The sequence below is a fragment of the Heteronotia binoei genome, chromosome 6 (assembly GCF_032191835.1).
Source record: "Heteronotia binoei isolate CCM8104 ecotype False Entrance Well chromosome 6, APGP_CSIRO_Hbin_v1, whole genome shotgun sequence".
Taxonomy (NCBI): domain Eukaryota; kingdom Metazoa; phylum Chordata; class Lepidosauria; order Squamata; family Gekkonidae; genus Heteronotia; species Heteronotia binoei.
In genome coordinates this window covers 148,215,387-148,228,353 of record NC_083228.1, presented here as the reverse complement: position 1 = coordinate 148,228,353, position 12,967 = coordinate 148,215,387, and the positions used below count along the sequence as shown (strand labels likewise).

Genomic DNA, 12,967 nt, shown 5'->3' with positions numbered 1-12,967 from the left:
TCTTCAAGTCCATCTTCATGCTCTTATTTGCTGCTACCGACCAGCTTGAAGAGCCGGTAGCAGCAAATTAGAGCATGCGTGGATCCATGCTGTAAAGAGTAGAGCTGTGGCTCTGTGGAACGTCAGGAGAAAGAGGCTGAGGAAGAACTACTGAAACCGTGAAGAGTCCTTTTAAAAGCGGTTCTTTATTCTCTCCATACCATCACGAGTGGAACACTAAGAATTTAAAGACTTCACCCACGTCTTCATGAAGTCCTATTTCAGTCATTCTTTGACTCTTGAGAGACTTTGTGGGGAAAATTTCAAGAATGTTCAGTGTTCCTTAGTTTTTGTTTTACTTCACGAAAAACGCCTATTTACACGCTTTGCGTGAAAGTTTTATTGCTACCGGTGGTTATCTTATGTTGCTTCACTTCACACCGGCTCCAGTTGTATTTACTATTACTATTGCTCTGCCAGAGCTATGGCTAACCCACGGCCATTCCAGCAGCTGCAAGTGGAGGAGTGGGGAATCCAACCCGGTTCTCCCAGATAAGAGAGCTCTGGCTGACCCAAGGCCATTCCAGCAGCTGCAAGTGGAGGAGTGGGGAATCCAACCCGGTTCTCCCAGATAAGAGAGCTCTGGCTGACCCAAGGCCATTCCAGCAGCTGCAAGTAGAGGAGTGGGGAATCAAACCCGGTTCTCCCAGATAAGAGAGCTCTGGCTGACCCAAGGCCATTCCAGCAGGTGCAAGTGAAGGAGTGGGGAATCAAACCCGGTTCTCCCAGATAAGAGAGCTCTGGCTGACCCAAGGCCATTCCAGCAGCTGCAAGTGGAGGAGTGGGGAATCCAACCCGGTTCTCCCAGATAAGAGAGCTCTGGCTGACCCAAGGCCATTCCAGCAGCTGCAAGTGGAGGAGTGGGGAATCCAACCCGGTTCTCCCAGATAAGAGAGCTCTGGCTGACCCAAGGCCATTCCAGCAGCTGCAAGTAGAGGAGTGGGGAATCAAACCCGGTTCTCCCAGATAAGAGAGCTCTGGCTGACCCAAGGCCATTCCAGCAGGTGCAAGTGAAGGAGTGGGGAATCAAACCCGGTTCTCCCAGATAAGAGAGCTCTGGCTGACCCAAGGCCATTCCAGCAGCTGCAAGTGGAGGAGTGGGGAATCAAACCCGGTTCTCCCAGATAAGAGAGCTCTGGCTGACCCAAGGCCATTCCAGCAGCTGCAAAGGGAGGAGTGGGGAATCAAACCTGGTTCTCCCAGATAAGAGAGCTCTGGCTGACCCAAGGCCATTCCAGCAGGTGCAAGTGGAGGAGGGGGGAATCCAACCCGGTTCTCCCGGATAAGAGAGCTCTGGCTGACCCAAGGCCATTCCAGCAGCTGCAAGTGGAGTAGTGGGGAATCAAACCCGGCTCCCCCAGATAAGAGAGCTCTGGCTGACTCAAGGCCATTCCAGCAGCTGCAAGTGGAGGAGTGGGGAATCCAACCCTGTTCTCCCAGATAAGAGAGCTCTGGCTGACTCAAGGCCATTCCAGCAGCTGCAAGTGGAGGAGTGGGGAATCAAACCTGGTTCCCCCAGATAAGAGAGCTCTGGCTGACCCAAGGCCATTCCAGCAGGTGCTAGTGGAGGAGTGGGGAATCAAACCCGGTTCTCTCAGATAAGAGAGCTCTGGCTGACCCAAGGCCATTCCAGCAGGTGCAAGTGGAGGAGTGGGGAATCAAACCTGGTTCTCCCAGATAAGAGTGCTCTGGCTGACCCAAGGCCATTCCAGCAGCTGCAAGTGGAGTAGCGGGGAATCAAACCTGGTTCTCCCAGATAAGAGAGCTCTGGCTGACCCAAGGCCATTCCAGCAGGTGCAAGTGGAGGAGGGGGGAATCCAACCCGGTTCTCCCGGATAAGAGAGCTCTGGCTGACCCAAGGCCATTCCAGCAGCTGCAAGTGGAGTAGTGGGGAATCAAACCCGGCTCTCCCAGATAAGAGAGCTCTGGCTGACTCAAGGCCATTCCAGCAGCTGCAAGTGGAGGAGTGGGGAATCCAACCCTGTTCTCCCAGATAAGAGAGCTCTGGCTGACTCAAGGCCATTCCAGCAGCTGCAAGTGGAGGAGTGGGGAATCAAACCTGGTTCTTCCAGATAAGAGAGCTCTGGCTGACCCAAGGCCATTCCAGCAGGTGCTAGTGGAGGAGTGGGGAATCAAACCCGGTTCTCTCAGATAAGAGAGCTCTGGCTGACCCAAGGCCATTCCAGCAGGTGCAAGTGGAGGAGTGGGGAATCAAACCTGGTTCTCCCAGATAAGAGTGCTCTGGCTGACCCAAGGCCATTCCAGCAGCTGCAAGTGGAGTAGCGGGGAATCAAACCCGGTTCTCCCAGATAAGAGAGCTCTGGCTGACCCAAGGCCATTCCAGCAGCTGCCAGAGGAGGAGTGGGGAATCCAACCCAGTCCTCCAAGACAAGAGTCTGTGCACTTCACCACTACACCAAACTGACTCTCAGAGAGACAGCTCTGACTTTAAAAAAACTTGGATTACACATGTTCCTTATCCTGCCGTGTTTTATTTTAATTTTTCAGTAAAATCTTTAAAAGGACACATTGCCTTTGTCCCTCTTTATTTTATTTTTTACGGCTGTGTGGGGCAGAGGTTAAAGCACTGGGCTAGGAGACCCAGGTTCGAATCCCCACTCTGCTGTGGAATCTTGCTGAGTGACCTTGGGCCAGTCACTCACCGCCTTGCCTACCTCCCAGGGTTGTTGTGAGGACAAAATGGAGGCGAGGCGAAGGATGGAAGCCACTTTGGGTCCACACTGGGAAGAAAGATGGGGTAGAAACAATTTCTTCTCAGTTAGGAGAATCATCTGATCTCATTTCCAGTTGCACAAAATGCAGGCCAGTTCTTGTAACTGGGCAGCTACCAATGCATCATTTCCCTAAGATGAGAGTTGCCAGGTCTCCCCAAAAAGGATGCCTCTGGACGCCATTTATCACCTTCCCCCAAATCCTTCCCAAAGCTCAACAAGCAGCCTGCAAACGTCCCCGTACTCTGGAAGATGGAACAGCTACAAGAGGGGCGTCAAACATATGGCCGAGGGGCCAAATCTGGCCCCCCTGGAGGGCTCCTAAGAGGCCCCCAAGCAACTGGCTCTTGTCTGCTTCCGTCTCCCTCTCTCTTGCTTCCTTCTGCATCTCAGCTTGCTTTGCCAGGCTCTCTCAATCCCACAACCCTCTCTTCCTTCTATTGGCTGAGGCTCCTCCCCCTCCTGGTCCCCTGGGGAAGGAAGGAAAGAGCCAGAGCTTCCTTTGCCCAGTTCCCTGGATCCCATGGGAGAAATACAAAGAAAGCACCTTTAAGACCAAGGAGTGCTAATGTTTTAAGCATGTTTTATTTTAAGGTTTTTTTAAATATATATATATATATATATATATATATATATATATATTATATATATATATATATATATATATATATATTATATATATATATATATATATATTTAATTGTGTTTGTCTGTGTCCTATAAAAAGTTTATATCTCTGCTAATCTAATCTTAAATAGGTACACACACTGCCCGGCCCAACAAAGTCTCATTTATGTCAGATCCGGCCCTCATAACAAATGAGTTTGACGCCACTGAGCTACGAGATGGTGTGTCGCTGCATCCCGGCTCCCAAAATAGTCTCTTTTGACCTTTTGCGACAAGTTCCAAAGGGGGCTGTTTCCGCTCGACGCCACCACCGCACAGCTGCCCCGAGCAGAGCAGCCAGCTGACTTGTGGGGCAGGGGGGGGAATGCCTGTCTGCATGCGCTAGAGGGCCCCTTCCTCCGCGCTCACCTCATCGTCCTCTTCCTGCCGCCGCTTCTGCTCCGCTTCGATGACCAGCTTGACTTGGATTTCCTGAGCGATCTCGCAGTCCTGCTGCTCTCTGAGGGGGGGAGAGAAGGGGGAGGTCAGAAGGGGGCCACAGGGACGAGCCACAAGCTGGAGACAGGAAGGGACAAAGGAAGCCAGAGGACTGTGCACTCAGAGAGCAAGAGAGAGGTGCCTCCAAGATAGGAAGCTGCCCGGTGCCCTTCCTTCCACAGGGCAGCCGCGAGAATCCACTTCAGAAAGAGCCAACAGGAGGCCAGCAGCCCCTTAGAGCCTAAAATGAATGGATTTTATTCCAGCAAACGGTTGCTGGAAGGTTGCAAGGGTTGCTAAGACTCCCATCTGCCCTGCCACTGCCTGCCACAATTCAGCTGGGCAGCAATGGACCCACTCTTGATGATGTCCCTTCCTCCGCAGGTGACGCTTTAGCATTGGCCCCAAACGCTATGATTAAGCCACAGAGCTTTACGTGAATGCTACAGTGGCATCCTGGTGCAATGACATCACTTCTGGGTGCCAAGCATGCATATTTCTGAGTGCCATTAGGGTCCCTCAGACAAAGCGCAGAATACCAAGCTCTCCTGCTCCCTCTTTTACAACTTAAGGGCAATAATAAATCTATCTGCCCCAAGAATGTTTAGGTTAGCCTGGCTGGTAACAGTGTGACGTGCCTCTCCCCCAGATTCACACAGACAGGTCTTATCTACTAGCAGAGAAAGTGTGAGAAAGGGAGATGTTTTTATTAACTTACATTCCTTAGTAATTAAAGAGATACTTTGTAGTGACCTTTGAACCCGTGACTCAAATTGCATCCATATGTTATCCTTTGAAGCTATCCTATAAAGTAACTATGTGAGTCTGTATACGTCAATACTTCCAAGGATTCCGTCCTTGGCAAAGCTATGGAGTTTCTACAATAAATCAACTTTTGATTCAATAACAAAAGACTATTGGGAAATATCAATGCTTGACATTTTGGAAGTAATGACATGCAGACTTACATAGTGCCCCCCCCCCAAAAAAAACTCTCATCGGGGTTTGATAGGATGTTTGGCATAGAATTTCTTAATTAATTCTGGTGCTTTTACATTTGAGCACTCGACCCACTCATCGTGTGCTACAGAAAAATGTTTCCATCTAATCAGAAAATACAATACACCCTGCTTCAGCTTCTGAGCGCGTAGCTACAGTAATAAAAGAGATATTTTGCAGTAACCTTTGAACCCGTGACTCAGATTGCATCTGTATGTTCCTTTGAAGCTATCCTATAAAGTAGCTATGTAAGTCTGTATACGTCATTACTTTCAAGGATTCTGTCCTTGGCAAAGCTATGGAGTTTCTACAAAAAAGCAAATTTTGATTCAATAACAAAAGACTGATTATTGGGAAATATCGATGCTTGACACCGGGTTGCGCTGGAAGTGATGTCATCACACCAAGGATGGCTATACTCCTCCCCAAGCATAAGAGTTGGAAGGGACCCCCCAGGGTCATCTAGTCCAACCCCCTGCACAATGCAGGAAATTCACAAATACCTCCCTCTAAATTCACAAGGTCAGCCTGGCTGTCAGAGGGCCATCTAGCCTCTGTTGAAAAACCTCCAAGGAAGGAGAGCCCACCACCTCCCGAGGAAGCCTGTTCCACTGAGGAACCGCTCTAACGGTCAGGAAGTTCTTCCTAAGGTTCAGTAAGAAACTCTTTTGATGTAATTTCAACCTGCTGGTTCTGGTCTGACCGTCTGGGGCCACACAAAACCATTCTGCACCATCCTCTATACGACATAATAACCTCTAAATGGCAAAACTCCCCGCCTCTGCAGTCTCCCATCGGCTACCAGGCTGTGGGAAAAGGGACCTCCAGTCCATTACAGCTGAAATAAAACCTTGCCTGTCCGTCAAAGATCCACTAGGCTCCCTTCTGATGAAACCTTTTCTACTCACAGACCGAATTTTAAACTCTAATCTAATCTAAACTTCCTCCTACTTTAAAGAGGCTGATCGTTCTGTGAAACGTAGCGGGAGCTGAGGCGGATGGGGTCATGTGCGGCCACAGCTTTTTTTGTAGCAGGAGCTCCTTTGCATATTAGGCCACGCCCCCCCGGATGTAGCCAATCCTCCTGGAGCTGCCAGTAGGCCCTGTACTAAGAGCCCCCATAAGCTCTCGGAGGATTGGCTACCTCAGGGGGGTGTGGCCTAATATGCAAAGGAGGTCCTGCTACAAAACAAGGCCACAATTCTGCCTGGCTACCACCCGCTGCTCCCCCACCGCCCGCCCAAGAAAACAGGTCCCCACTCACATGTTTTTGTGGCGTTTCTGGATGCGGCCGTGCGCCTTGCGGTTCTCTTCCTCCTGAAGCTGCTTCGCCACCTGCAAGTCGTACTGGACCAGGCGGTTCCGCTGGATGTTGGTGGCCAAGTGGTGCTCGACTGCAAGGGAAGGCACACGTGCCCCGTTAGGCCTCGGCTCCGGGAGGGCCCACAACACCTCCGGCGGTGGGAAGAAATCCCTGCTCCGGAGTTGGGAGAGCTGTCCAGATTTTGGAGGAGGGGCAGATGACCGCCTAAGACAGGGGTGGCCGAACACGTGGCTCTTTCACACAATCTGTGTGGCTCTCAAAGCCCCCACCGCTCCTTTGACTGGCTTGGAGAAGGCGTTCGTCTCTTCAAATCACTTCTCTTAGCCAAGCCGGCCAGCAGCTTCGAGAATGCATTTAAAATTAAAGTTGCTTTCTTTCTACCTCCTCTCCACATCTATTTCCCTTCCCGCCTTCCTTCCCTCCCCTCCCTCCCCTCCAACATCTGATGTTCATGTCTTGCGGCTCTCAGACATCTGATGTTCATTCTGTGTGGCACTTACATTAAGCAAGTTCGGCCACCTCGAGTCACTGCTCCTCAGTTGCCATTTTGAACACTTTCATTTGGTGTTAGCTGAATAACATTTGACAGCACAACAGAAGATACAACACATGAAGCTGCCTTCGACTCAATGAGACCTTTGGTCCATCCAAGTCAGTCTTGTCTACTCAGCCTGGCAGCTGCTCTCCAGGGTCTCAGGCAGAGGTCTTTCCCATCACCTCCTGCCAGATCTTTTAACTGGAGATGCCGGGGACTGAACTTGGGACCTTCTGCTTGCCAAGCAGATGCTCTACCACAGAGCAAAAGCCCCTCCCGCAAACACAAACCCTTGGCCCTTCCTCTGCGGCAAGGGAAAACCCTCCAAAGCACCAACAAGGAAAATCTGTCGTCACGTTTAGCTCCCCATCAAATTACTTTTGTGAAGATTCGCACCCAAAGCGCACACTTCAGGGTGTTCATGCAGAACTTTGGCGTTTGCACACAGGGGCCCACCTTTCTCTCGTCGAGTCTCAGAGACCGGGCAATGTCTCTGATGCAGAATTCTAAAGACAAAACCCAGCTAAAAAAAAAAAAAAAAGATCAACCCTTTGGACTGCAGAGCTACACTTGAACCAAAGATGGAAACGCCCAACGCCAAAGATCAGCGGTTATCCTGGGCACCTGCACGGGAGATCGTGCTCCACACGTTCCTCTTCATGAGAGACTAAAGTGGAATTCTGCAGAGCACAACGAACCATGACAACCAGCATCATCTGCCACAGTCAAATGCCCATCTCTCTTCAGCTGCACGTCAGGACTTACTCTCTTGTTCTTGCAGGTTGTGGGCCAAGGTGTGATCCTCCAAGATGGCAAAGTCCCGGCACACTGCAGGAGCAAAGCAGAGAGAGGGCTGGGTCAGCAGAAGGGAATGCAAATCCCCCAGACGTCTGACGGAGGTGGGGGCAGGTGATTGTTTCCAAGTATCCCCTTCCTCCCACTCTCCCATGCCAACCCTACACCTTGGCAAAAACTGTGGGCGTTTTCTCTACTTCCTCCCTACAGCCTTTGAGCGGAACGGGCAGAACGCAGAGAAGGAACCAGCCAACCAACTGCGCAACTCAATCACGCAGCTGAGCACTCATTTCGTGTCACCTCTGGGCATCAGAGGGCTCCCTCGGAAGGAAGGCACAATTCTGGTCACCGCACCTCAAAAAGGATATTATAGCATCGAGAAAAGGGCAACTAGAGGGATTCAAGGGTTGGAACACTTTCCCTGCGAAGAAAGGTTAAAACGCTTGGGGCTCTTTAGTTTGGAGAAACGTCGACTGCAGGGTGACATGAGAGAGGTTTACAAGATAATGCATGGGATGGAGAAGGTAGAGAAAGAAGTCCTTTTCTCCCTTTCTCACAATACAAGAACTCGTGGGCATTCGATGAAATTGCTGAGCAGTCAGGTTAGAACGGATAAAAGGAAGTCCTTCTTCACCCAAAGGGTGATTTTCATGTGGAATTCACTGCCACAGGAGGTGGTGGCGGCCACAAGCATAGCCAGCTTCAAGAGAGGATTGGATAAACATCTGGATCAGAGGTCCATCAGTGGCTATTAGCCACAGCGTATTGTTGGAACTCTCTGTCTGGGGCAGTGATGCTCTGTATTCTTGGTCCTTGGGGGGGCAAAGTGGAAGGGCTTCTAACCCTACTGGTAGACCTCCTGACGGCACTTGGGGTTTTTTTGGCCACTGTGTGACACAGAGTGTTGGACTGGATGGGCCATTGGTCTGATTCAACAGGGCTTCTCTTATGTTCTTATGTGACACAGAGTGTTGGACTGGATGGGCCATTGGCCTGATCCAACATGGCTTCTCTTATGTTCTTATGTCTGGGGCAGTGATGCTCTGTCTTCTTGGTGCTTGGGGGGGCAACAGGGGGAGGGCTTCTGGTGTCCTGGCCCCACTGACGAACCTCCTGATGGCGCCTGGTTTCTTTGGCCCCTGTGTGACACAGAGCGTTGGACTGGAAGGACCATTGGCCTGATCCAACATAGCTTCTCTTATGTCTGGGGCAGTGATGCTGTGCATTCTTGTGCCTGGGGGGTCACAGTGGGAGGGCTTCTAGTGTCCTGGCCCCACTGGTGGACCTCCTGATGGCACCTCGTTTTTTGGCCCCTGTGTGGCACAGAGTGTTGGACTGGAGGGGCCATTGGCCTGATCCAACATGGCTTCTCTTATGTTCTTATGTGACACAGAGTGTTGGACTGGATGGGCCACTGGCCTGATCCACCATGGCTTCTCTTATGCTGTTATGTTCATCACATGGCAATTTGCAAATATGAGTTGGGACCCTCCATCCAAGCACAAACCGGGGCTCACCTTGCTCATTCCCAGATCCAGCAGTGGGGTGATTTGCCCTTGCCTGCCTCTGCAGAACAATCCTGGATTTCCTTCGGGGTCTCCCATCCAAGCACTAACCCAGCTCGACTCTGCTTAGCTTCAGAGATCACATGTGACTGGGTAGCCTGGGCTATCCAGGTCTTACCCCGTTCAATGCCCCAGTCTCCTTGGATGGGCCCCAAGGGCTGCTACCCACAGAGAAATGGGGGCTGCAAAGCCAGTCAGTTCCGCCCCCCAAACTTTATCGATCAACCAATAAAGCTGCGCAGGAGGAGGTGGAGGAGGAGGATGAGGCCTCTGCCTTCGTTCTGGGGCTGGGGAGGCCAAGTGGCCGCCCAAAACCTTTTCAGCTCAGCCAGGCACACTGCAGGGCAGGGAGAGAAAAAGGCAGCCTTGTATTTGCTCAACAAGCGCGGAGCCAAATTGCTTGCTGCATGAGGAGGTTGCTTTGGCTGCACGTCCTCACTCTGTACTCTCCGCTCCGTTGAGTCTGTGCTGGGGGAGCCCTGGCTCAGCGCCCCTGAAGTCGCAACGAAGATGTCACCAGATTCCTACACTGGGGGGGGGGGGAGGGCACTGGAGAACAGCTCGCCCGGATGCTAGAGCAGGGGAACGTAAGAACACCAGTAGAGCCCTGCTTGGTGCAGTGGTTAAGTGTACAAAATCTTATCTGGGAGAACCAGGTTTGATTCCCCACTCCTCCACTTGCAGCTGCTGGAAAGGCCTTGAGTCAGCCAGAGCTCTCTTATCTGGGAGAACCGGGTTGGATTCCCCACTCCTCCACTTGCAGCTGCTGGAAAGGCCTTGTGTCAGCCATCGCTCTCTTAAGTGGCAGAACCGGGTTAGATTCCCCACTCCTCCACTTGCAGCTGCTGGAATGGCCTTGGGTCAGGCATAGCTCTCTTATCTGGGAGAACCCGGTTTGATTCCCCACTCCTCCACTTGCACCTGCTGGAATAGCCTTGGGTCAGCCAGAGCTCTCTTATCTGGGAGAACCGGGTTGGATTCCCCATTCCTCCACTTGCACCTGCTGGAATGGCCTTGGGTCAGCCATAGCTCTCTTATCTGGCAGAACTGGGTTTAATTCCCCACTCCTCCACTTGCACCTGCTGGAATGGCCTTGGATCAGCCAGAGCTCTCTTATCTGGGAGAACCCGGTTTGATTCCCCACTCCTCCACTTGCACCTGCTGGAATGGCCTTGGGTCAGCCAGAGCTCTCTTATCTGGGAGAACCGGGTTTGATTCCGCACTCTTCCACTTGCACCTGCTGGAATGGCCTTGGGTCAGCCATCACTCTCTTATCTGGGACAACCGGGTTTGATTCCCCATTCCTCCACCTGCCCCTGCTGGAATGGCCTTGGGTCAGCCAAAGCTCTCTTATCTGGGAGAACCGGATTTGATCCCCCACTCCTCCACTTGCACCTGCTGGCATGGCCTTGGGTCAGCCAGAGCTCTCTTATCCGGGAGAACCGGGTTTGATTCCCCACTTCTCCACTTGCAGATGCTGGAATGGCCTTGGGTCAGCCATAGCTCTGGCAGAGGTTGTCCTTGAAGGTCAGCTGCTGTGATAGCCCCCTCAGCCCCACCCACCTCACAGGGTATCTGTTGTGGGGGAGGAAGGGAAAGGAGATTGTGAGCTGCTCTGAGTCTCTGAGAGCCAGTTTGGTGTAGTGGTGAAGTGTGCGGGCTCTTATCTGGGAAAACCGGGTTTGATTCCCCACTCCTCCACTTGCAGCTGCTGGAATGGCCCTGGGTCAGCCATAGCTCTCACAGGAGTTGTCCTTGAAAGGGCGGCTTCTGGGAGAGCTCTCTCAGCCCCACCCACCTCACAGGGTGTCTATTGTGGGGGGAGAGATACGGGAGATCATAAGCCGCTCTGATTCTCTAATTCAGAGAGAAGGGCAGGGTATAAACCTGCAGTCTTCTTCAAACACTGGAAAAGCTACCAGCTGGCTAGCCTCTTCCTTGGAGGTTTTTAAACAGAAGATAGATGGACATCAGACAGCAATGCAGATCCTGTGAATTTAGGGGGAGGAGTTTGTGAGCTTCCTGCATTGTGCAGGGCGTTGGACTAGATGACCCTGGAGGTCCCTTCCAACTCTAGGATTCTATAATCACAAAACCAGACCAGGATCCCACCCATAAGCATGCTCTAAAAAGGCAGGAGAGACACAGGAGAAAGAACCTCCCCTCCCATGCCACATTTCAGGACCTCAGCAAAATGGCCTCTGAACAATTTTGTCCGTGTGCCAACTTGGCCTTCAAAGGTGCACCCAGAGCCGCTGGGAGAAGCATCTCTGCCGTCAGAAGCCCCAGCCCCACCGACATTGCAGCTGGCCCAACCCAAGCCGAAGACTCTGTGAAATGCTGCCGGAAGTACTGAGAGTTGCTTTGCTCCTGGATATCAGAGCCCCACCTCCTCCAGCCAGCTATAAACTCTCCCAGTGCTTTTAAGGGCCAGTGGATCGTGGAACGTCCATTTCTCCCTCTGGCAACCTCTCTCACCCTCATGCAACCCCTTCCCCTCCTCTCTTGTGCTTCAGGACAGCAAGGACAAAAGTGGGGAGGGGGGGTTGTAGAAAAAGCCCAGCAGGAACTCATTTGCATATGGGGCCCCACCCCCTGACATCACCATTGTTTCACACAGGGCTTTTTGTAGAAAAAGCCCAGCAGGAAGTCATAAGAACATAAGAAGACATGCTGGATCAGGCCAATGGCCCATTCAGTCCAACACTCTGCTCACTCCCAACTCCAAAGCATTAACGAACAAGTTAAAGAGCATGGGACCCAGGACTGAGTACTAATATGCAGTCATCTGCATATTAGGTCACATCCCCTGACACCAAGCCAGCCGGAACTGTGTTCCTGCTCAAAAAAAAAAAAAAACCCTGGACAAAAGTACAGACACCCCCTTTCTGCACAATCTGGAAAAGGAAGGTCAAAAGACAGGGAGCCACGGCGAGCCTGAGCCAGGCAAGACAAAATAAAAGGCGGTCCCCAGCTTTGACATTTGCTGACTCTTTTTAAAAGCGCACACAGAGCTGCAACTCTGCATGGTGCATCTCCAGCGCAAGGTTCATCTACTGCGACTGGGGGGGGGGTGGAGAGAAGAAAGAACAGCTTGAAGGAGCGCAGCCCCCGCTCCCCACACAGGAAATGCAAATGGACCGGCCCACATTCTTTGGCATGCTGGATCTAGGCCGGCTTCCGCTTCCCACAGACATGTGCCTGAGGACCTGCCACCGCCTCCGGAGAAGCTGGCCTGCCGCTAGGAAAGATGACAGATGTGTCTTCTTCCTTCGTCGCCGAGACAGACGGCTTCCTCTGCAGTCTCTCAGATCCGTCTCTGGGCAACAAAGACAGGCCCAGAAGCAGACGCAACCGCAGCATCGCCAGGAGGGCCGTGTCTGCAGGAGGCAAAATTCACTCCAGCCTTGCCAGGAGTCCCACAGGCTGGCAGCCTGTCTTTTCTCCTCCTCACACCAATCAAAGTGGGATGGGCTCTCTCTGGTACAGCCCGGGGCCTCCTTATCTCTGGAGGAAGTTGCTAGCTTCAGTCAAGGAAATTCCAGCTCCCTTTACAGCAGCGAGAGTCACTCTTGGGGGACAGAAAGTCCGTGTCGTTTCCTCCACCGGAAAACTCTTGGTGTTTGTTTAAAGCAGCAGATCTGAGAAATATGAACGGTGCAAAAAAACCCAAAAAAAAACCTGCGATGTTTGGCTTGTTAAGGAACAATGCGCTCTTGAAAACGACCGTTCGGTTCCAAAGGGGGTGCAGCAAAAAGCGACGTTCCCCAAATGAGCCCCACGCCCAGACAACAAAATCCCTCCGCCTTGGATCTTGAGCAAGCCTGTTAATTTTTATCTTACGTATGGATTTATTCGAAAGGTCACAGTTCGT

At 51.8% G+C, this 12,967-nt stretch overlaps 1 protein-coding gene across 1 annotated transcript in view; it reads right to left on the bottom strand.

Moving 5' to 3' along the window:
* Positions 1-7,682, bottom strand: part of CCDC50 (coiled-coil domain containing 50) — a 42,769-nt gene extending 35,087 nt beyond the window's left edge. The window contains exons 1-3 of the mRNA XM_060240939.1: positions 7,499-7,682; positions 6,139-6,268; positions 3,807-3,897 (exon numbers count right to left, since the gene is read on the bottom strand). Of these exons, the coding sequence (XP_060096922.1) occupies positions 3,807-3,897; positions 6,139-6,268; positions 7,499-7,682 (405 nt within the window). The remainder of the gene's footprint in view (positions 1-3,806; positions 3,898-6,138; positions 6,269-7,498) is intronic.
* Between the last annotated feature and the right edge of the window lie 5,285 nt (positions 7,683-12,967).